This window comes from Schistocerca cancellata, chromosome 1, assembly GCF_023864275.1.
Source record: "Schistocerca cancellata isolate TAMUIC-IGC-003103 chromosome 1, iqSchCanc2.1, whole genome shotgun sequence".
NCBI classification, from domain to species: domain Eukaryota; kingdom Metazoa; phylum Arthropoda; class Insecta; order Orthoptera; family Acrididae; genus Schistocerca; species Schistocerca cancellata.
The window spans coordinates 1,285,073,133-1,285,098,970 of record NC_064626.1 but is presented as its reverse complement, the minus strand read 5'-3'; the positions used below and the strand labels follow the sequence as shown (position 1 = coordinate 1,285,098,970).

The 25,838-nt window shown below is 43.8% G+C and overlaps 1 protein-coding gene across 1 annotated transcript in view; it reads left to right on the top strand.

The window, feature by feature from the left end:
- The window catches only part of LOC126147741 (skin secretory protein xP2-like), an 84,722-nt gene that overhangs the window by 48,171 nt on the left and 10,713 nt on the right, over positions 1 to 25,838 (top strand). Inside the window, exons 2-3 of the mRNA XM_049915716.1 lie at positions 8,177 to 8,325; positions 22,906 to 23,081. Of these exons, the coding sequence (XP_049771673.1) occupies positions 8,177 to 8,325; positions 22,906 to 23,081 (325 nt within the window). The remainder of the gene's footprint in view (positions 1 to 8,176; positions 8,326 to 22,905; positions 23,082 to 25,838) is intronic.

Below are 25,838 nucleotides of genomic sequence, written 5' to 3'. Positions count from 1 at the left end.
ATAAGTAAATTAGCCTATTATGCCTATTTTCATTCACTGCTTTCATTTGGCATCATATTGTGGGGCAATTCGTTATTAGGAGAGAAAGTATTCATTGCACAAAAGCGTGTAATCAGAATAATCGCTGGAACCCACCGAAGATCATCTTTCAGACATTTATTTAAGGAACTCGGGATATTCACAGTATCTTAGCAATACATATATTCACTTATGAAATTTGTTATTAATAACCTATCCCAATTCAAAAATAACAAGCGAAGTGCATAGCTACAACACTAGAAGAAAGGATGATATTCACTATTCTAGATTAAATCTCACTTTGGCACAGAAAGGGGTGAATTATGCTGCCACAAAAATCTTTGGTCATTTGCCAAATAGTATTAAAAGTCTGACAGATAGCCAACCAATATTTAAAAGCAAATTAAAAGAAATTCTGAATGACAACTACTTCTACTCAATAGATGAATTCTTAGATATGAAGTAGTAACTGTAAAAGAAAAATAAAAAATAAAAAAATAATCAATTAATTAATTAATTTGTGTAAAGAAAACTTATGTTAAAGTGACACGTTCCGTAACATTACGAAATGTCATATTCATATGTATGGAACAAGGATTAATGTATTCATGTATGTATCTCCTGTACGGATATACAGTGCTGTAAAATGTCTTCTTATCCTGCTGTATTTAGCGGTTTCTTAAGTAAAATAAAGGGCTCACGCCCTAACCACGAGAAACACGTTCATACCGTAACACCACTTCTGCCGCACTTCACTGCTTGCACTAAACGTGATGGCAGGTAATGTCCTCGAGGAATTCGGACAAAGCCAGACCCTTCCATCGGACTACCGCAGCATACAGCGTTCTTCTTCACCCCAAATCTGCGTCATCCAATGGCCTGTGGCGCAGCTCTTCACGCCACCTCTAGCGTCCCTTATACTGCAGAAATGTGTGGCATCTGAGCTGCTCGACCATCCTCCCCCGTTATTTTTAACACCCGTCACACAGTCCTTGCGCTAAATATACTGCTGGTAGCACTATGGAACTCTGATTTCTTCCGCAGATTTCACGCGATTCCTTATAACCGCCCACTGCAATGGTCGACGGTCCCCCGTCCGTCAGAACGTACGGTACGTAGATGCTCCTTGGCGTTTCCACTTCATAATCACATCACAAACAGTCGACTTGGGAAGCTTTAGAAGGGTTCAGATATCCTTAATGGATCTCTTGATCAGGGGGCAACCAATTACTCGTCCACGTTCGAAGTCAGTGACCTCTTCCGACAGATCCAATGTGTTGTTACGGCTTCTCTACTGACAGCAAACCTGCCACCTTCTTTTACTTGTAATCTCACACATCACTAGTAAAATTCTCTGTTTCTGCACACGTTTGGAAAGCTTCGAGAGGCTTAAGATACACAAAAGAGAAACTTTTTACTTATTTTCGTTTTTCCTTCTTGTTGTTGGCTGTAGGTATTGCGTCTAGGGTTACATTCTTGCGGCTGAAATTTTGATGTATACCTTTGTGGGTTCCTGATGACTAAATAAATGATGAAGATTTGCCTGTATTATTCTTTGTCACATTTTTCAGTACCACACCGTCTTTTCAATTTCCACTTCCATCACACCACAAATTACATTATTAGTGACACAATCAAAAACACGACTGATTCCATCAGAGGTATGCCCCACTACAACTTACATTCTGCGGTACTCACAATATTCCAGAGAATTTACAAATCAAAAGAATTTACAAAAAAAAAGTGTGTGAAATGTTATGGGACTTAACTGCTAAGGTTATCAGTCCCTAAGCTTACACACTACTTAACCTAAATTATCCTAAGGACTAACACACATACCCATGCCCGAGGGAGGACTCGAACCTCGGCCGGGACCAACCGCACAGTGCATGACTGCAGCGTCTAAGACCGCTTGGCTAATCCCACGCGGCAATTTACAAACTTTCTTGACAAAAGATGAATCTTCGCTAAAATTTATCATTACTTTGTAAAGGAATCCAGAGTTAAATTTAATAATAGCATTAAATTGTGCAATTAATAGTACAAATTTTAAATATGCCAGATATTTTGCAATTTCAAATATTTTTAAAGAAGAATAATTTTAACTGTACATACAGAGTACTAACAAATTGATTTCTTTGTACATATTTTAGCCCGAAACATAACACATCGTGTAAAAATCATCTGAAATTCATTCACTTAAACTGCTGATATAATGTTCACCTACACAACAATCGATAGTACACTTGGTATCGGTTATTTCTATATAAAAATAAGGTAATGTTAGAGGAGGGTCTCCTATTGCAGCCTCTCGTGACATCTAGTCGTCATTTCCTATTTACGTAGGGCTGTCCCCTTACTTTTGAACAGATAGTGTTCCTTCCAAAATACATTTTTTTATTTACACAATTTAATGCTTTATCAAGGGGGCAGGGTGGTTGTAGAACTGTTTTCAGCCAAGTGTCTGTATGTCCATCTTTTCAGAGATGATTGTGGGACCTCGGCTGTTCAGTACAGAATGTCAAATCAAACACTTTTCCGTCGTCTAAATTTCCGTATTCACGTTTTATTGGGCTACCAATTTCAGCGATATGTTACGCTGTCTTCAGGTCCCCTGATTGACATGTAGGAAGAGTCCCACCTTTCGTCCAATCAAAATTGGGGGCCAGCATTCAAGGACTGATATCCGTGGATTTTTGAAATAGCGATTACTTCAAACGTCACCTGCCGACTGTGAGCAGGTCACGTCTGAAGTGACCGCTGTCTCAAAAATCTACGGATACCAGTCCTTGAATGCTGACCCCCAATTTTGATTGGACGAAAGGTGGGACTCTTCCTACATGTCAATCAGGGGGCCTGGAGTTGGCGTAATATATCGCCAAAACTCATAGCCCAGTGAAATAATTTGGAAATTTAGACGGCTGAAAGATGTTTGATTTGGCATTCTGTCTTTCCTGCCAAGTCCCTGAAAGCTGAGAATGGGTCAAAGTATTTTCGTATTGGAAATATATCGGAACAGATTTCCAAATCCGTCATTTCTCTGATAACTAAGGGAAACGTCCAGAGAAATTCAGTCGGAATCGAGGGATTGTTGCTGCAGTTTGTTTCAAATCACAAAGCTGTATCTTCTGTGCAAATGAGGGTAGCAACTAGGGGTGAACTGTAAGTTAGGCATAGAAACTAGAAGTTTGCGTTGGCTCCAACTGTGAGTTTCCGGTAGGGCTCGCCAGCTAGCTCGCTCGCCCTCGAATCTGCGTTGAGTCAACGTGACGACAATCGGTTCGTCGTGCCAGCCGAGAGGCAGCTGTTCTTGATTTGTGTCTGGCGGCGGCGTTCGTGTTTCAGACCTCTCAGGTTTCAATTGCTACAGGGTTTATCATGACGGTGAGAAAGAACGTCTAGACTTTTGCGACTTCATTCTGGACGTGGAGGTGCAAGATTATGTCATTCCACGTTAGTGTTCAGTGATGAGGCTACGTTCCATAAAAAGGAAAGCGAACCGTCACAAGGTAAAAATAAAAGTACCTCACCCACATTCCATATTCGTGCGTGAGACCGAGCGAGGTGGCGCAGTGGTTAGACACTGGACTCGCATTCGGAAGGACGACGGTTCAATCCCGCGTCCGGCCATCCTGATTTAGGTTTTCCGTGATTTCCCTAAATCACTCCAGGCAAATGCCGGGATGGTTCCTCTGACAGGGCACGGCCGACTTCCTTCCCCATCCTTCCCTAGTCCGATGAGACCGATGACCACGCTATCTGGTCTCCTTCCCCAAACCAACCTACAACCAACCAATCGTGCGTGAGCGAGACTTTGTAAGGCTTCATGTGTTTTGCACCGTTTCCCGAGAAAGGATTACGACCCGCCTTCTTTCGCGGAAAATACAGTTATAGGAATCCCTCTCCTGTATAGTTTTGAGATCTGGCTTTTTCCACAGTTTCAACAAAGTGTCGAAAATTTAATTTCTCAACAGAACGGAGCACCACAGCACTGGTACCTGTACGTAACAACATTACTGTGAGATGTCCCAATTATGGATCGGCGATAAGGGAGGTACAATTCTTGCGCGTTAATATCGGCTTTAAAATCGCCTGCTCTCGGGGTATGTGAAATTTTTTGTGTGCGTTTGGAGAAGGATGTGCAAAAGGTATGGGACGAGTTTGACTATCGTCTGAATATTTGTCGTGAGTCCGGTGGAGACGACGTTGTTTATGGAAGGTAAATGGAAATTTTTGTTATTCAAATGGCTCTAAGCACTACGGGACTTAACATCTGAGGTCATCAGTCCCCTAGCCTTAGAACAACTTAAACCTAACTAACCTAAGGACATCACACACATCCATGCCCGAGGCAGGATTCGAACCTGCGACCGTAGCAGCAGCGCGGTTCCAGACTGAAGCGCCTAGAACCGCTCTTCCACAGCGGCCGGCGAAACTTTTGTGCTAGACGAAAGTTTTGTAACATACCCCCCAGCTGTATGTGACGAAATGAATGCGAGCGCTCTACTTACTGAGACGAAGGAGAAAAAGAAGCCAAATCTGTATTACAAAACTACTAAAACAGGAGCATAGTCCCACTAGCAGGTTGCCGTCTAACGGCTTTCTGGGGCAGCAAAAATTTGACTTCCACTATTGATCGAATTAAAAAATTCAGAATGCTGTCGTAATCTACTGGTTAAGAAGTGTAATCTTACGCTACGGGTTAAGCACAGTAGCCGGCTGTAGTGGCCAAGCGGTTCTAGGCACTTCAGTCTGGAACCGCGCGACCGCCACGGTCGCAGGTTCGAATCCTGCCTCGGGCGTGGATGCGTGTGATGTCCTTAGGTTAGTTAGGTTTCAGTAGTTCTAAGTTCTAGGGGACTGATGACCTCAGATGTTAAGTCCCATAGTGCTCAGAGCCATTTGAACCATTTAAGCACAGTAAGACAAGTACTGCAGTTAGAAATTGTGTGTATGTCTTGAACTAGCGGAACTCACAGCGCTCGAATATCCGGACTTTATTCACGCAGTACTTCAGAATCAGACCAATTAGCATCTTCCAACAAACTTAGCACGTAATTTCGAACCTTAAAAGAAACTTTCTTCCTGACACCACCCACAAAATGATGAAAGAAAAAAACTATCGGTTACTGCATTTTTGCTGTTCATGTAGTAAAACTGTAGTATGGAGTATGACGTCCAAATTTATTATTTCACTACCATCAACAGTATTCGTTACGCATTGGGCAGGTAGTGTTCTTATATACTGCTTACGATATCTACAAAATTGTATCCGTAGTACAATGCACAGTTTAGGAGAGAAACTATCTTTTCACAAAAATGTAAATAGTTCGCAATAATGGTTGCATAAATGTTCAAGCATTAAAATTAAAGCACAAAATAATCGGTTTGACACTGTGCACTGGTTTTTAAAAATGGCTTGCATAAACATACAGGGTGATTCAGCTGCCCCTCCCAATTTGTTCTATGCAATGTGCAACGCCTTCAAATGTTGTTGTTGTTGTTATGGTCTTCAGTCCTGAGACTGGTTTGATGCAGCTCTCCATGCTACACTATCCTGTGCAAGCTTCTTCATCTACCAGTACCTACTGCAACCTACCTCCTTCTGAATACGTTTAGTGTGCTCATACTTTGGTCTTCGTCTACGATTTTTACCCTCTGCTCTTCCCTCCAGTACTAAATTGATGATCCCTGGATGCCTCAGAACGTGTCCTACCAACCGATCCCTTCTTCTAGTCAAGGTGTGCCACAAATTTCTCTTCTCGCTAATTCTATTTAATACCTCCTCGTTAGTTATGTGATCGATCCATCTAATCTTCAGCATTCTTCTGTAGCACCACATTTCGAAAGCTTCTATTCTCTTCCTGTCCAAACTATTTATTGTCCATGTTTCACTTCCATACATGGCTACACTCCATACATATACTTTGAGAAACGACTTCCTGACACTTAAATCTATATCGATGTTAACAAATTTCTCTTCTTCAGAAACGCGTTCCTTGCCATTGTCTACATTCTATATCCTCTATACTTCGATCATCATCAGTTATTTTGTTCCCCAAATAGCAAAACTCATCTACTTCTTTAAGTGTGTCATTTCCTAATCTAATTCCCTCAGCATCACCCGACTTAATTCGACTACATTCCATTATCCTCGTTTTGCTTTTCTTCATGTTCATCTTACATCCTCCTTTCAAGACGCTGTCCATTCTGTTCAGCTGCTCTTCCAGGTCCTTTGCTGACTCTGACACAATTACAATGTCATCGGCGAACCTCAAAGTTTTTATTTCTTCTCCATGGATTTTAATTCCTATTCCGAATTTTTCTTTTGTTTCCTTTAGTGCTTGCTCAATATACAGATTGAATAACATCGGGGATAGGTTACAACCCTGCCTCACTCTCTTCCCAACGACTGCTTCCCTCTCATGCCCCTCGACTCTTATAACCGCCATCTGGTTTCTGTACAAATTATAAATGGCCTTTCGCTCTCTGTATTTGCCCCCTTCCACCTTCAGAATTTGGAAGAGAGTATTCCAGTCAACATTGTCAAAAGCTTTCTCTACATCTACAAATGCTAGAAACGTAGGTTTGGCTTTCCTTAATCTATTTTCTAAGATAAGTCGTCGGGTCAGTATTGCCTCATGTGTTCCAACATTTCTACGGAATGATACAGTAAAGCTTCATGCCCTCGGGTAAAATTATGGCTGTAGTTTCCCCTTGCTTTTGCCGTTCGCAGTACCAGCACAGCAAGGTCGTTTTGGTTAGTGTTAGAAGGCCAATCAGTCAATCATCGAGACTGTTGCCCCTGCAACTACTGAAAAGGCTGCTGCCCCTCTTCAGGAAGCACACGTTTGTCTGGCCTCTCAACAGATACCCCTCCGCTGTGGTTGCACCTATGGTACAGCTATCTGTATCGCTGAGGCACGCAAGCCTCCCCACCAATTGCAAGGTCCATGGTTCCTTCAAATACTGCGTGCAAATATCCACGTTCTCTCGCTCGCTACATCAAACTATTAGTCCCACAGGAAAAAATTAGCTGGATCTTTTTGAAGTAAATTTAAAGCAGTTAGATTTTCTACTGGGATACGTTTCTGCTAGAGGCCGTAGCTTTCGAATTATTAAAGAAAAACATGCAAAAGTGACCTTGAGACACACTCGAAAACGGTGGCCTCTGGCTAAAACATAACCCATTGCAAAATTTAACTACATTAAATTTCTTACCAAGTGGTCGTATTCATTTTTTCTGTAGGACTAACAGTTTGCGCATAGCGAGAGAATACGAAAATCCTGTACCTGGTTTTTGAAGGCATTGCAGGTTCATTAAAGCAACCAGGAGGGTCAGATGAATCATCCTGTATAAAGGAGTTAGCACATTTAGGACTGCGACTTTTGGTTTTGATTTTTTTCATTTGTCTAGCGGTGAATGATCTGAAAAAATAAAACGTACATAATCAATAAGAAATAAACAGCCAGGATCGCACAAAATCTAATGTATTAAATGACCGAGTTCGACACATTTAAATGGCCAGCTTCACATTAGGGGCACTGTAAAAATATGTACGTTAAGTAGGGAAGTGAGCATTTATATAATACATACAAAGATCAGAAATACTGTAGCCAGTTATTTGGCTGGACCTTTGCGTAACGTGTACAAAACATCGAAATACTGTAGTGTGGTGTTTGTGATTTTGACTGTTTTTTTCTAATAGACCATAAGCAATTGATCACTGTTACCTTCTTACCATGTTGGTTGAAATTATGAAAACCAACATAATTAGAGTTTAACGTCTTCAACTGTGCTGGTTTTACACGCATAACTTCAAATATTTGAAACATGAAACTGATTCGTAAAGCAATCAGACATTCGAAGCTGTTTTATAGACGGAAGTTCGATTATTTAAAGAACCCGGGGTGGACAGTTAGTGGTTATCAGCGTGCAGGAAGGAACGTTCACATAAAGGACACGGAATAGCCCTGTAATTTTGTACAGTGGATATACGTTCCACTGGGGATAAACAAGGGGGGGGGGGGGGATCCAGTCGGAGGAGAGAGGTCGTCGTGCGGTTACAGTTACGCTCGACAAGCCTGTGTATGTGCAGGTTTCGGATGAATCGGCGAATTTAATTCGCCCTCGCCGGTGCGGCTTACCGCCCCTGAGGGAGCGGCGCCGGCGCCGGCGTCTGTTGCCCCCGTGCCACGTGATCGCGGCTTCCGGTGTCCAGGGCCGCGGGAATTAGCCGCCTCTGGTTACTGCGGACTGCCTGCCCCCGCCCCCGCCCCCGCCCCTGCCTCCGGGGACGCCAGCGAGTAGCGCCAGTAACAGCCGACACAGACCACAGTTATTCTGATAGCAGCCGGCCATCACTGCTGAAATAACTGAAACTCTTTAATAGTTTGTGGAACTTTGTAAGTAGGATAGACACTGAGTGTTCCGGGCACAACCGCAGATATTTTGTTTTTTGGTGACTGAGGACAGTATACTGAACAAGACTACATCAGTATTTACTTTATTTGCAGAGTGATAATTATAGCTATTTTTATGTTGGTTAGTACTTCCAAGTACGTGTGACAAGAGCAAGCCACCGATTTTCCTCTGGGCAGCGGGTCAGATGCTGAAGTGTGGCCGCAAAACGGTTAGTCTATGCTGACAGACGTGGTCCACTTAATGGTGCAGTTACGGCCGTACAGAAACCATCAGGCAGTAAGTTGTGTAACAAGTTTGAGGGAAGACTGTTAAACGCAGAGAATAAGCAACTAACACACTTAAGTATTCAGATAAAAATGAGCACATTATCTCGACTTACATCCCTAACACGCTAACTGTATTTGTGTATGGGGTTAATACAGGCGTCCTCCTCCTCACTTCCCATTGCTTGTTGTCCACCCAATCTCCATACTCCGCATCCCTACTTTACATTACGTTATGTGCAGAAACCAGTCTTCTTGCTTCAATTGTGTTTATAATAATCTCTTCAACTTTTCTCCATATTTCCTCATGTCTTAAGTGATCCAATCTTGATACTGCACTACTCCTCTAGTAGTCCATGTCTATTGGATGAATCCTCTGTTTATCTCTTTTATTAATTTCCCAACTTTCTAACCCACTCGTGCAATACTTTTCACAATTGAATGGTATGTTAATAATAATGATAATGAGCGTATGGCATTGGTGGCCGGGCCGGGAGTCACCTCGCGAGGCGGTTCGGCCGCCGCTCCACAATTCCTTGATCGCCACTACGGCGACTTGCGAGTGGATAAGGATGAAATGTTGTTGAAAGGCACACAACACCCAGTCATCTCGAGGCAGAGAAAATCCATGACCCCCCGGGAATCGAACCCGGGACCCCGTGCGCGGGAAGCGAGAACGCTACCGCAAGACCACGAGCCGCGGACAATGGTATATTGATGTTTTGGTTTTGTTTGTTAGTGGTATGTCCCGCAGTGAATGAATGGATGCCGAAGTACCAAAGAATAATGGCACTCTGTTAAGACAACACATAAAGCAACGTAAATTCCCTTCAGAATAACTCAGATAAAACATCGTTTGGGTCTGTTATGAGAATGTCAAAATACACAGTAACAGTTTCTTAGCCGGTACGAGCCATATCGTTTATGCTGGCGTAGTCACGAAATCTGCTCTATTAGGGAGCCACGGACGGTGCCGCCAAATGTCCATATATGAATGTGGTCCACGGATGATGCACTCGACGATTTCGACGCGTTATGCGATGCCATGAGTGGTGGGTCATGAACGTGACTGGCCTAAACTGCGGAGTGTACTGCACGTTCGGCGAATGCAACTCTGATTTTGGAACTGCGCAGTCGGCGTTAACTTTACAGAACGGTGAACTATGCACTCCTGATATCCACTGACTGGAGAGTGCCCGGACATCGTCCTATAAAGCCGCCGGCCGGAAGAGTATCGGTAAAGCGTGCTGGTGGCACGTGACTCGTGGAGACGACAGCAGCGCCGCATACGGCGAGCTCTGGTACCTTGGCGACTGCTGGAGCTGTGCTTCTCTCTGTGGAGTACTGGGAGAGCGGCAACCCGCCGTACACTCCTGCTGGGCTGGTGGCTGGGCCGTAGGTTGTTACAGCTGGTAGTTTCTTATTCCATAAGTCAGAATTTAACTGTCGGCTTGCCTTCTTGCCATGCCCAACTTAATTTTTTATTTCTTCTGTGCGCTTTCGACTGACATTTAATGTTACCCCAAGATACGTAAAAGCTTAACTTTCTTTTATGTTTCCAACATGAGTTTCCAAATCCATTGCATATTTTTCTCCCACAGCAAGATATTCAATTTTACAAGATTTTTTGAAGCACCTCGTTGCTCTTACTGTTCTCCGAGTTTGTGGAACACATTTTCCACTTCTCCAACATCCGTTGTAATGGTCACTTGCTCGTCCGCAAAACAATGTATACCTAGCGTTTCTCTTCCAATTGGAATTACCATACCGTATCATTTACGTTTCCATTCTTGTATGTATTCTTCTAAATAGATTTCGAGCAAACTAGGAGTTCAAGTACATCCTTGGTGAAGACCTTTTGTGATTTTAAATTCAGCGTATACCTGTTTACTCATTTTTACGCAACTAGTGCATCCAGTATATAAAACTCGTTCACAGTTCATACAAAAGTCTTACAGACAGCATTCGTCCACATGCTCTTCCACATCTGGCTGGGCGGAACCACGTCGAAAGCTATATTTAGATCCACGAAAATCAAATGGGTATTCTGATTTCCTGCTATTCTCTTCTCTGTTAATTTTCGCAAATTGAATGTTCTATGAACACAAGAGCGTTCAACTCCATACCCATTTTGCTCTGTTGTTTTTACTTGCTATTTGTTCCTACATACGCTTCTTTGGGACTCCACCATAGAATCTGGCAACTGAAGGCATCACACTAATCCCTCTGTAATTTTTACATCTTCTCCAATCATACTTGTTATATGCCGAAGTGGTATATGCTTTTTCGCATTCATAATGCGTTTGATAACCTTTTAAACATTGATTGGAGACCCTTGACAGGCGCTGACAAGAAACAGTGGGTGTAGATTTTATACTAAACCAGCTTATATCCTGATATTGGCGGGAGCGTAACCAGTCTTCATTTGTTTGATCGCACGTACTATTTCATCACGACTTACTGCTGACCGCTCACTTTGCTGCCACGTATTCTACAGCTTTCATATTCAACTCCATCTTATCTCCACAATTCCTGATAATACTGCACACAACGATCCATACATATTTTGCTGTACCAGCCGAATCTCCAACTAACTAACTTAATAGCCAACCAGAGAAAGGAGATCCGAGCCAGCTTTGTTTAGGCACTGTTCGTAGTTACTGTCTCCTCATTTTCCAGAGCAGTGGCAAATTGCCTGCGTGCTCCATGTATACTCGCATTAGTGCAAATCTTTCTGACGATGGTGATATACTAAAAATACCGCATCGAGTCTCTGTTCACATAAAAATGCGGACTAAATATTTGTTGACGAATGTGTCTGCCGCTCTGTGCCAGGGGACAGTTGACACCTCGCGGTTAATTTTTCAGCGCGCTCACGATACACGTTCGTCACGGCCAGACTAGCGTAATTAAATAACACGTAATCTGGGCGGGAACTGCGCAGCATAATTAAACCCGTCGCGCGGGCGAACAGGGCCGCTGGGAATGTACGGCCCCATAACTCTGGGTCACGTGACGTTACGTCGCGTCACGTCTGCCAACACCGGCGTGGTCTGTCTGTGGTGTTTGGCCGGAACTGAACACACGACCACCGGTGCCATGTTCTCCCCTCCTCTGGCCCTCTCCTCAACAAGTTGAGTCTGAACAGTTCGGTGAATGGCGTCACAAAAATACGTGATTAACATTTCCGTGCCACCACAGTGGACTAGTGCTGGTCGCTATAATTAAGCCCAGCGCCGGTTAGCAACGGAGGCCGGTCCTTAGCCTGGAGCCGGTCTTCCCGTAATCCGGCTAAATGTATCATGATCTGGACACCCCGAGCTGTTTGGGCGCTAATGACCTTAGCAGTTTTGCGCCCTAAAACCACAAAAAAAAAAAAAAAAAAAAACCCCGAGCTGTTTGTCGTTCTTTTGCTTTCTCTGGGTTCATTACAATTCCGTAATCTTTTCCAGTAGTTGACACCTCCTGTCCTATTTCTTAGAGCTCTTTTCCGTCCACTAGTAGAAGCATCATATCGTGTTCGAATCTCAATCTCTATATTCTTCTGTACAGCCCCAATTGTCACTCGCAATCTGGAACTCTGTAAATTAGTAACTTTTGTTACAATTTCTACATTTCTTGTCAGTATTTTGCATTCTATACACGGCGTTTAAACGCAGCACACTCCTAAGGGATGAGTTGAGGGACGGGGTCAGTATCAAGACGCGGCATTGCCCAACATTATTTCAGTAACGCACAAAGCAAGATTTGTGGGAGCGAAGTCATCTGGTTGGCTCAGGCATTCGTCTGTAGAAAGAAGGGCGTGAATAACGTCACTCTCTTGTGAGCTGTGCTCCACGTCAAGAGGGGGGGGGGGGGGGGGTCATCTGTGTCTGCCTTTCTTTTTATTTCGTCTCCATTGGTCTCCATTGGTTCACCTACGTTCCTAAAAATGTCACTTTTCCGTTCGAACATGTTCTTTGCCAGCCATCCTTGTTGCTTACGAGTCTACTAATCAGGTGAAGTTCATCTGCCCTGGAGGATCGCAAGGTAAATCGCATCACTGTAATCAGGACAGACTACTTTGATTGCGAAACTTCCTGGCAGATTAAAACTGTGTGCCCGACCGAGACTCGAACTCGGGACCACAGTTTTAATCTGCCAGGAAGTTTCATATCAGCGCACACTCCGCTGCAGAGTGAAAATCTCATTCTGGATACTTTGATTGCGTTTGTGTCTGTCAATCGCCGCTGACACAGCCATATGCTCCGCCTTGCCTACATACCATTCGGCGTCGTACACCCTTCCGCCTTGGATATTATCCCCTCTTTTTGGTAATATACAGCCAAGAAATTGTCGCAGACTCGATCAAAGCCTTCATGTGGGACTGATTTGGATGTCCGGTGTTTCTGGAAAATTTGTGCCTTCCAGGTTTCCAAAGAGGCAGCTGGACACACAAAAAAAAAAAAAATCCTTCGGCGTCACATGCGGGCAACACGAAGGACGCTGGGAAGGAGTTGCGCGCCGCTTAGCCTCGGAGGGGCGCTACGCGCTGCGTGAGCGCCCCCGCCTTGTCGTACACCAAACTCCACTCTGCGCCCTGCAGTCCGGTACAGTTCTGGCCCAGCACGAGGGGAGCGGGCTAGCCTCAGTTCCGTAGCTGCCGAGAAGGACTCTGTGATCACAATGTGGCTTTCATCCCGAGACTGGTCCAAGGTGATCACTGTCACGTTATCACGGCACATACAGATTAATGTGAAAACTACTGGACGTTTAGAATGTCAAATCAAGCACGTTTCAGGCTTCTAAATTTCCAAATTGTTATTTTATTAGGCTACCAATTTCAGCGATACATTACGCCACTTTCAGGCCCCCTGAGTGACATGTGGGAAGATTCCCACCTTCGGTCCTGTCAAAATAGGGGCCAGCACTCAACAACTGGTATCCGTAGATTTTTGAGACAGCCGTCACTTCAAACATCACCTGCCGACACAGATAACGTAAAGCCTGTGAAAGATATGGCTATTTCCTTCAATCGAGCATGTTTGACAGAAGATACTGCAGGAATCAGCACACACATTTGTCGCAAATTTATGTTGGTCGTGGAAAATACAAGTTGGCCAAGAATTTTCCAGACATGGATTTGAGTATTCCTTCTCTTGTGAAAGCTGCCATGTCAGCAAACAAAACAGACATTTATAAGTCAGAAATACTTACAGTTTGGTGTAGATACCAGTGGCAGAATTTCACAAGCTGGGGAAAGCTATCTACTGACAGATCTTGTTTACCCATCTGGTGCAGGACGTTCCACACTTTGATGTTGGACATGTTTGGTTCCCTGGCTGTGGAATGTGTGCTGGGGCTGGGGTCGCTGTAACGCAGCTTCCTCTGAACAGTTCGCACACTGCGAGGTCCCCATCGGTCTGGCCTGTGGGATGCTGTTTCAGGAACACGGCCGTCAAGCCTTTAAAATGTGACGTTGGTCGGTAGGCACGTTCTTGGAAATCGTTTTGCGTGGAGACACCTTCTTGCTCGACTGTCACACTGCGCCTTTCCATAAATGAGAGGCATGTCGGTTAATTCGGTTAGAGTGTAATTAGCCTTCAAGAATCTGTGAACAATAGTAGAAACTTCACGCAGACACAATATGACATTAATAGTAATAGTAACAACAATAATAATAATAATAATATTGTAGTTACTGATCTAGGTACCTGGGAAGTACTATCACGAATGAAAACATACCTTCCCTAGCAGAAAGATATAAATGTTTTGCAAATCAGATTGCAATGTCAACGTGTTACATACGAAGTGATCGGAACAACTATGAAAGTTGCCCTAAGGTAAGTCCAGCGTGAGTCCATCCAAGGACCCCAAGCGGGAAAACACTGCACCTCTGCCACTTATAACACATAACAAAAGTTTTGCCTCTTACCAAGTTTTCATTAATCTCTGTTGATTCGTCGTGCATACGGTACAGCGGACGGTCAGTCAAAGTAAGATCACCAAACAACCGTATGTTTTCGTAAGTTTTTTATTTATACGACCAGTTTCTATATCTCATTAATGCCATCTTCGGGCTCCTATGCACTCCATATGTGTGATTCTCTATTCATGGAGTGCACAGGGGCCTGTAGGTGGTGTCAATGAGATGCCAGAACTGGTCGTGTAAGTAAAATAGCAACTTCTCAAAACATACATTTGTTTGACGATTTTTCTTTGGTAAACGTTTTTATTAGATTGCTTTCCTGTATATCTCTTTGGTACAAAATTTGCAGTTGATTTTAAACTAACTTCCGTATGAGCTAGAGACTTGAAACTTTCAACATAGCTCAGAACTGGCTCACAGTACAATAATAATTCGCTTCCTTGCCTGCTGTGTGGTGGAGGGTACTCAGTGCTGTTTTCCCCTTTTCCTATTCTAGTCGCGGGGGAAGAATGATTGTTGGTAAACCTCCATGTGAGATCTAATATCTCTAATTTTTACCTTCACTGTCTTTTCGTGCAATACACGTACGAGGAAGCAATATATGGGCTGTGGCAGGTGAAGAGAAACTGAAACAGACCTGAAATTTACCATCTATCTCAGGTAAAATCTCATCAAAGTGTTTGAAACTGACTGGAAAATTTCACACGCATCAGGCCAAATCATAGATAATACTTCTTCAAATAAAAATTATTTTCATTATACCGCTTTTTAAATTGACTAAAAAGTATAAAGTAATTTCCGCTAGTCCCAATACACACAACCCCCTACACATACTCCTGAAAATTTGTGATTGTGTATGTTGACTAGGCATGAAAACACTTCTAAAATTTCAAACGAAACACCCTAGACCTCATGCATGACGTAACTGATGCATGAGTGATTCACCTCCTCGTTACTACACTATTTATTAACTGGTTCATGAATTGTTCACCTCGTTGCTATCATATATTGCATGTGCTCCACGATTTCGTTTTAAATCTTAGAGGTATTTTCATAAATATTAAAAATTCACAGTCACAAATTTTCAGTACTGTATAGGGTTATGACTCTGTATGGAAGTAGGAGAAATTATTTTGCAGTTTTTAGTCCGACTTAAAAAAAAAGTGGTACATTCAAAATTCTGTTTTATTTAAATAATTATAAACTCTTGAAATGTCTACAAATTTGTACACGCGGTTGTTTTACACCAAGTGTGAAAGCACGGATACTGTTGCCGTACGATGGTGTTGTGGGTCGGCAGGTCGGTGTGTTGAACGCCAGAAAATTGTAGTGATGTGCAGGAAGATATGGAGAGGATATATGTCACGTACTACACAGAAAGAGACGAAAACAAACTATCGTTTAAACTATTGACGATTTATCTCAGAAAATAGTAGCAATCGTAAAATATCCGGGAGTAGTAGACGAGAACAACGTAAATTCGAAAGACCAAATAAAACTAGTTGTACGGAAAGCAGTTTTCAGGCAGAGATAACTCAAAGAGGTATAAAAAATGCCATTAATTTACGAAGTAAGAGGCTCACAAAACACGCTTTCGACAGCTTCAATACTGTTCTTCAGTGTGGGACCTTTACCAGTTTACATAAACAGAGGAGATAGGAAAGACTCAAAGAATGGGGCACATTTCGTGACGAGATTCTTTAGTAAACGATAAAGCGTAACGTAGATGACCATCAGACTTCTGATGCACATGCTACAAGAGAGGCATTCTCGTTCCGAGAAACGGCGCTCCACAAAGAGTTAGCCGACATGTTAATTCCTGTCACATAACCGTACGTTATACGTATATCGTGACTTCCTAAGTGACCGTGTCGTCAAAATCAGAAGCCGGCCGGAGTGGCCGAGCGGTTTTAGGCGCTACAGTCCGGAACTGCGCGACAGCTACGGTCGCAGGTTCGAATCCTGCCTCGGGCATGGATGTGTGTGATGTCCTTAGGTTAGTTAGGTTTAAGTAGTTCTAAGTTCTAGGGGACTGATGACCTCAGAAGTTAAGTCCCATAGTGCTCAGAGCCATTTTTGAACCATTTGAACCGTCAAAATCAGAGAAATTCAGACTCATATGAAGGCTTCCCAACAAATGATCTTCCCACGCACCATGAAACGTGGAACAGTCTTCTTGCTTCCAGAGTACCGTGTGCCACACATCGTATGGCCGTATTTTCTTGGCTAACGTTAGCTGGATTTTACGGAGGCGTCGAATGCTAACGTTTACCTTACAAGTGGCACTTACTGGACTAGTTGCAGAAGAATTGCTGCCGTCACGTTCTTTACGGATCAGTTCCGGCGACCAGGGCAGCGGGCCGTAAACACGGCGCCGGCAGAGCCGTGTGCGGAAGTGTGGCCCGCGGTGCTGCGGGCCCGCCCGCTTTGTTTTAGTGCATCCCGAAGGCGCGGAGACGGCTGTTATGTTTATAGCCGCGCTGGCGAACGCCGCTGTAAAGTTTTCCAGCGCTGCGTGTCGCCTCCTGATCCCGGGTAATAGCGGCCCCGAAGTGCCGACGTATGCTGCCCTGGCGATGGCCGCTGCCTCTTACCCTTCCCACTGGTCGCGGCGCGTTTCGACGGCGCGAGAGTGACGTCTGGACGCCTAGGAGCCCGCTGGCGTCGTCTCTGGTCAAGAAAGGTGGCGTTCTTCTGATCAAAAGCTGTCCAAAAGCAGTGACGGATTTAGAAAGCATCGCTCGTGCGAAAGTAAACTTGACACACACTGAGGTGACAAAAGTCATGGCATTGCGATGTGCACACATACAGATGACGATAGTATCGCGTACTCAAGGTACAAAAGAGCAGCGCATTGGCAGACCTGTCTTTTGTACTCAGGTGATTTATGTGACAAAGATTCCGACGTGATTGTGGCCGCACGACAGGACTTGACAGACTCTGAAAGTGAAATGGTGGTTGGAGCCAGACTTTTGGGACACTCCTTTCCGAGAATCGTTACGGAATTCCGTACTCCACTATCCACATCGTCAGGATGTGTGCCCAGGGTACCAGATTCCGTGCACCACCTCTCACCAGTGACAGCGCAGTGACCGACGGCCTTCACTTAACGACCGAGAGCAGCGTCGTTTGCGTAGAGTAGTCAGTGCTAACAGACCAGCAACACTGCGTGAATTAACCGCAGAAATCAATGTGGGACGTACGACGAACGTATCTGTTTCGAAAGTGCGGCGAAATTTGGCGTTAATGGGCTGTGACATCACGCTACTGATGCGAGTCCCCTTGCTAACAGCTCGACGTCCGCTGCAGCGCCCGTCCTGTGCTCGTGGCCGTATCAGTTGGACCCTGGAGGACTGGAAAACAGCGGCCCGGTCAGATCAGTCCCGATTTCAGTGAGTAAGAGCTAATCGTACGGTTCGAATGTGGCACAGACCCCACGAATCCACGAACCCAAGTTGTGAACTAGGCATTGCACAAGTTGGTGGTGACTCCATAATGGTGTGGGCTGTGTTTGTATGGGAGAGACCGGGTCGGCTGGTCAGTCTGAACAAATCATTGACTGGAAATGGTTAGGTTCGGCTACTTGGACACCATTTGCAGCCATTAATGTACGTCACGTTCCCAAACAACGATGGAATTTTTATGGATGACAATGCGCCATGTCACCGCCCACAGGTATTCGCGATTGGTTTCAGCAACATCCTGGACGTTTCCAGCGAATGATTTCGCCACCCAGATCGCCCGATATGAATCCCATCGGACATTTAAGGGACATGGTCATGCAAAGGAGGTCCGATAAGATATTATCAGGTACCCCATGACTTTTTTGTATTCTCGCAAGACATTCTGCGAACAAGTGATGTAGGCAAAACAGAAAGGTTATATATTCCTGTTTCCGGACACCGTATGAAACATTTCACTCTGCAGACTGTTAATAAATGTCCGAGCATACTAATAAGTTCTCACTTATATGAGTGGTTCGAAAACGTTTTAAGCAACAGACTCGAGTACGTTGTGTTGGACTGCGAGTATTTATCAGAGTCGAGGTTACAGCGCCCCAGCGGATTGTGAGCAGATCGCTCTTCTTCTCTGTATACGGAAACGATTTGGTGGACAGGGTGAAGAGCAGTGTGCCACTGTTTGCTGAAGACGTTTTAGGGTACGGGAAAACTTCGTCGGGGAGGGGGGGGGGGGGGAGGATGACTTTAGGCGGATACAGGTATACTTGGGTAGAATTTCTATTTGGAACCATGAGTGGCAGCTTGGCCTAAATGTGAAAAAAAATAATTGTACAGATGAGTGGGAAAAATAATCCCTTATTTTAGAATACAGTATTAGTGATGTGCTGCTTCACATCTCTCTAGGCGAACGTGGTAAAGTAACATGAAAAGTAACAAGCACGGCGTCAGGGAAGGCGAATAGTCTACTCCGGATTATTAGGCGAATTCTAAGAAAGTGTAACTCATCTATAAAGTAAACCATGTACAGGAAACATTTGCAACTCTTTCTTGAGTACTACTTGAGCGTTTGGGATTCCCAACTGGTCGGACTAAAGGATGCATCGAAGCAATTCAGAGGCATGCTGCTATGTCTCTAAACGTTAGGTTCTATCAAATAGTTACAGTTACATAAATGCTCCATTATCTCGAAGTAAATCTGTATAAGGAAAAAAAATCTTTTTTTCCGAAACACTACTGAGAGACTTTAAAGAACCGGCGTTTGCGACAAACTGCAGAATGATTCTACTGCTACCACCGTACATCTCGCATGAGGATAGCGAAGGTAAGAAGGAAGAAGGAAGGAAGATTAGAACTTAACTTCCCGTCGACAGCGGGGCTATTACAGACGAAGCACAAGCAAAGATTATGAAAAGATGGAGAAGGAAATCGGCGGTGCCCTTTCAAAGGAACCACCATTTGCCTGGAGCGATTTACGTTACTCTCAGAAAACCTGAACACGAGTGACGGACTGGGATTTGAACCGTCCTTCTCCTAAACGCGTATATAGTGTACTAACCGCTGCGCCACTTCACTCGATGTAATAAGATAAGAGAAATCAGGGCTCGTACAGAAGCGCATAGACAGACGTTATTATCTTCCCTATATTTGCCAGTGGAACAGGAAGAGGAATGGTTACCAGTGGTACAAAGTACTCTCCACCATGCACCACACGGTAGCTTACAGAGTACCGATGTTGATGTAGATAGGATGTTTTTGTATCTAAGACATAAGAGGTCAAAACGCGGTAGAAGTTTGCGATCGTTTTGTTTACTACTTAAATAATTAAGATAAAGTCTCCATGAATTTTAACATGGTTAAATTGTGGAGCATGGCAACCGAATAAAGTATGAAAGCTATAACGCCTAGATCGCTACACTTTCTTCACATAAGGCGTCCTGTTTTTAGCCGCGTTTCCCGGTCGCAACAGACAAGGAGAAATCATCAGAGAATGTCTGTGGGATAAAATAGTACATTTAGCATGACAAGTTGCGATTTAGTGAGTTATTGCGGTAACGAATATACTGAATGTTCTGTAAATTTTGTTCTGTGTACTATTTTAACCGATTGGCCTTTCCTAATTATTTCTGTTCGTCTGTTGTTGTAACGCCTGAAGGTGACCGCGAAGTGTGGTTGGAACTGAGGGCCTTGTATTAAGGAAGTGTGGCTCTCTGTACATCACAATAAACGTTATTCATTATTATTGCCTCAGAATTTACACTGATTGAAATGAAAAGAGTTATATCACATGGCATTTCTGGAGACGTTGATCACATAACGGGTATTAAATGATGAAACATTCATTCTATTCGGAAATGGTCTCCATCATCATCATCATCATAATCAACATCATCATCATTATCATTATTAGTATGAAGCATGGAAGCAGACAGCCTCCGAACGTGAACTTCGGGAATTTCTTCCAACATCTGAAGCGCATAGAGTGTCACTTCGTGAGGTTTCTGGCTGGAAGCTAGTATGAAACTATACGTCTTTCTTTATATCCGTCTACGATCACAAATTTGTTAGATCCTTAGACTACCGATTTCAGTCAGCAAGGACCATCTTCAGATCTGTTGTAAATGCATATCTAATATAATGGATCCCTAGTGGCATCGCCAAAGCAGTTTAGCATCGTCGCACATGTTTATCTTTTGACGATGTCACTATGGCTGCATTACATTAGGACATTTTTTTAATAACAGATCTGAAGATGGTCATTGTTGTCCGAAACCGGTAGTGTAAGGGCCTAACAACTTCGTCATCATAGACGGAAATAAAGGAATTTGTCCTACGCTTTGTGGATCACTGTTCTATTCTCGATCATGTGGTAGCTTGTGTATAAGTCTTTCCAATGCATGTCAGGCTTGCTGTATGGGGCGCAAATCGTGAGGCCGCGTAGGCTAGTGTAGGATTCCGTACATTTATCAAGGCGCGTGTGGTGTGAAGTGTGGGGTCTTCACTTACCCTGCTGGAATATGTCGTTCGGTACTCTAGTCACGAAAGTATTGTCAACTGGATTTACCATTCCGTCCATATACTGGCGAACATTCAGCCTCCGTTAGACGATTAAATAATTAGTCCTTTTGTCGTATCCAGCAGTTCCCTACAATACTGGTCCAGGATTTGAAGGGGATGGATCTCTTAAATCCTTTCTGCAAAACGCCTTCGAGCAGGCAGAAGCGAGACTTGATGACGCAAGGCTATTCGAGATCTTAACCCAGCTTCCAGCAGCCTGGTTTGCGCGTTTCATGGTGATAACTGTATCCGGCATTCAGCTGTTTTTGTCTGTCTATTCATCAGAGCAAGTCGAACAATCGTACGCTCTTCCTGTGGTACAGTTCTTGTGGAAGCATCCGCGTCTACCCTTCGTGCCACACTGTTCTTTTGAGTCCATCGCTTCTTCAGTCATTGATCTGCACCCAACTTTCTGTGCGATCTATCGATATGATACTCACTTGGCCCTTAATGCTAATGATCCAACCTTTTTCCGGCACCGAAAGACGGCGATAATCTGCACATCCTCTGCGCATACTGTGTTGTGACCTCCACCTGAAAAGTTCGTGTAACGTGAGATGTGCCAGATAGTTCTCATCTATTTGCACCATTCTTAACCTCCGAGAATTTCATCGTGTACTGAAAATAAGCTTCAATTAGGAGGAAACTTTAGTCAAGACGTGCCACAAGCATGGCAATACTGGGGTATCGGTTCGGTAGCGTTCGGTCAAGGTGCTGGTGGTAGGACTCTTTCCATTGCTTTCAGAGCTATTGTCATCATTTTGTTGCTCCAGTGCGTTCAAAAACGTCACTTCTAAATCACAAGTAGTCAATACAAGGTAGTGAAGGGGGAATCGGAAATTATAAAACAGAAATTAATTTAATTAAAATAGAAACTTAACATCGACATAACGAAAATGAGACATTAAGAAGTCAAGCTTCTTTAAAGGAGTCCTTCAAAAAATGCAATGTGACGTTAGAATACCCGGCGTGATTGGAACACTAATATCGACTGGTTTACCGTGGTAAAAGACTCGGGAGGAAATCTCAGATTCCACTAGATGGAGGATACATGTGAAATGTGCCAAAAATAACAATTCAGAGCAGTAACAAACCTGCGACTGTGAATGAAATTGGAGAAATGAGAGTAGCCAGAAATGAAGAACGAAAAGGAAGCCTGTGTCAACAAATGCAACTGTGAATCACAAATATACACACGAGATAATCGTAAACGATGATTGAAAACTTTGACACTATCATGCAGGACATTATTATTGCTCTCTGAAACAGGAAAGGCAATAACAGCAATGTACGTATTGATATGTGTTGTCGTCACAGTCACGAATTTATACTAAAACTATTACAGAAAACTTAAGAATATGCTTGTGCGTTTTATTTCTGTCTGAACGTCCGAATAGTGTATGATCTAGAAGTACACAATATAAGTGAAAGTGAGGTATGTAGTGCACGTGTGACCGTAACAAATTTTGTATCTCTCACAATACATTGTATGAAACATCGTTTAGTACAAATTCACGATTATGGAAAGAGTACAAATCAAGACTGTTTTGCGATAACTGTGTTGAATATCTGATAGATCTTTGTGGTGTGTTGTTCGAGGCTCTACAACAAGAACTGGTATGTCTTTAGCAGCTACTTAATGGAGCGCTATTTGTATTGTCCGCCGTTTGCGATAGCAGATATGGCCATCGATAGGGCCGCAATGCTCCTGACCGTGGCATAACGGCCTCCGATAATGAGCCAGACACTGCTTTGAGCGTAATATGCGGCTTGTAGCTGGCGAGCGGCTTCGCGGCATCCCTTCGTGCTCTGCAGTGAGGCGGGCAGTATCACGCGGCCGTTAGGGGCGGCGCCGCGCGGGTTGTTAACGCGGCTGCAGGTGCCATTACGGCAGGGCGAGTTACGGCGGACTGCCGACGCCACGCCCCGTAAAGCAGCGCCCGCGGCCGAGAGTGAGTCTGCGCGGCCCGACAGGCGCCTCCCGTCCACTAACGCTCGAGTAGGCGAGGTTCCAGGAGGCGCTTTAGCGGCCTGCGGCCTGGGGCTGACTCTTGCCCTTCGTACAAGGAGAGGTCACATCCTATGACCCACAGATTTCGGCGAGCATCATCATACTAGTGAAGGGCAATTCGAAAAAAACTCCTGTGACTTTTTCGAAACGGGGGCATACCTCTTACATAACTCTACGTTTAAAAGCTACAGTTAACACTCGAAAGTAAGAAATTTTATCACACATACAGGGTGTTACAAAAATGACCGGTATATTTGAAACGGCAATAAAAACTAAACGAGCAGCGATAGAAATACATCGTTTGTTGCAATATGCTTGGGACAACAGTACATTTTCAGGCGGACAAACTTTCGAAATTACAGTAGTTACAATTTTCAACAACAGATGGCGCTGCAAGTGATGTGAAAGATATAGAAGACAACGCAGTCTGTGGGTGCGCCATTCTGTACGTCGTCTTTCTGCTGTAAGCGTGTGCTGTTCACAACGTGCAAGTGTGCTGTAGACAACATGGTTTATTCCTTAGAACAGAGGATTTTTCTGGTGTTGGAATTCCACCGCCTAGAATACAGTGTTGTTGCAACAAGACGAAGTTTTCAACGGAGGTTTAATGTAACCAAAGGACCGAAAAGCGATACAATTAAGGATCTGTTTGAAAAATTTCATCGAACTGGGAACGTGACGGACGAACGTGCTGGAAAGGTAGGGCGACCGCGTACGGCAACCACAGAGGGCAACGCGCAGCTAGTGCAGCAGGTGATCCAACAGCGGCCTCGGGTTTCCGTTCGCCGTGTTGCAGCTGCGGTCCAAATGACGCCAACGTCCTCGTATCGTCTCATGCGCCAGAGTTTACACCTCTATCCATACAACATTCAAACGCGGCAACCCCTCAGCGCCGCTACCATTGCTGCACGAGAGACATTCGCTAACGATATAGTGCACAGGATTGATGACGGCGATATGCATGTGGGCAGCATTTGGTTTACTGACGAAGCTTATTTTTACCTGGACGGCTTCGTCAATAAACAGAACTGGCGCATATGGGGAACCGAAAAGCCCCATGTTGCAGTCCCATCGTCCCTGCATCCTCAAAAAGTACTGGTCTGGGCAGCCATTTCTTCCAAAGGAATCATTGGCCCATTTTTCAGATCCGAAACGATTACTGCATCACGCTATCTGGACATTATTCGTGAATTTGTGGCGGTACAAACTGCCTTAGACGACACTGCGAACACCTCGTGGTTTATGCAAGATGGTGCCCGGCCACATCGCACGGCCGACGTCTTTAATTTCCTGAATGAATATTTCGATGATCGTGTGATTGCTTTGGGCTATCCGAAACATACAGGAGGCGGCGTGGATTGGCCTCCCTATTCGCCAGACATGAACCCCTGTGACTTCTTTCTGTGGGGACGCTTGAAAGACCAGGTGTACCGCCAGAATCCAGAAACAATTGAACAGCTGAAGCAGTACATCTCATCTGCATATGAAGCCATTCCGCCAGACACGTTGTCAAATGTTTCGGGTAATTTCATACAGAGACTACGCCATATTATTGCTACGCATGGTAGATATGTGGAAAATATCGTACTATAGAGATTCCCAGACCGCAGCGCCATCTGTTGTTGAAAATTGTAACTACTGTAATTTCGAAAGTTTGTCTGCCTGAAAATGTACTGTTGTCCCAAGCATATTGCAACAAACGGTGTATTTCTATCGCTGCTCGTTTCGTTTTTATTGCCGTTTCAAATATACCGGTCATTTTTGAAACACCCTGTATATCGCGGCCTTAACACAATAGTTTTCTTGAAATTCAAGAATTAATTATTAAGATACTTTACAAATGTACTTGAGAACATAAACTCTTACCCTTCAGAGAACTTTTTAGTGCGTTTTTTCTCTCACAGAAACGGTTTTCAAAAAAATGTGAAGAAAAAAGTAACGAAAAGTGTTACGCAATTACGTCTCTTGCACTGTTTGTTTCTTGTACACTCGATTTTCTTCCTGTCGTAGTAAGTCGTCGAAGTGAATCGGGTGGTATTCATCACAGAATCGGAGAAACCAGAGAAACTGTCCGCAACGAGCACACTAGACGAAAGCTATTTGCCAGTAAACTCAATTCCCAACCAGTTCGTGATGGACAAAATGTACGACAACACAGTTAATATTGTTCGTTTTAAACATTCAGAAACGAACGGCTTTCTTTAAACAATAAAGTTTACAATTATTGGTGATAAGTAAAGCTTGCCGAAAGAAAATACATCTTGGAGGTGGCAAAGAATTTTGGGAGTCATGTGTGGCTATGTCATTCTGATCAGCTGATCCATCCATCAGTTACTATTCTAATGTACCTGACTCAAGATTTGAAAACGTATTGGAGATACAACTTAAAATGTAGTGTACCGAAGACGAAACAAGTGACATAAAAGTTAATATGTACGTATGCTGAAACATTTTTATTTTGCCCCCAAAAAATTTACTTCATTTAAAGTAACAGTACGTAAACTTCATAATAGACTGAATTTCTTGCCAAAGAGTGAAAAATATTGCCTTAAGTTTGGACAGATATTGTGATCTGAACAATGGTCTTAGGCCACAGGGGCATCGCTGCAGTTGGCAACAGGTTGCTCCTCAAATAAAGTTTTTTTTTTTAAAAAAAGGTTCAATTGGCTCTGAGCACTATGCGACTTAACTTCCGAGC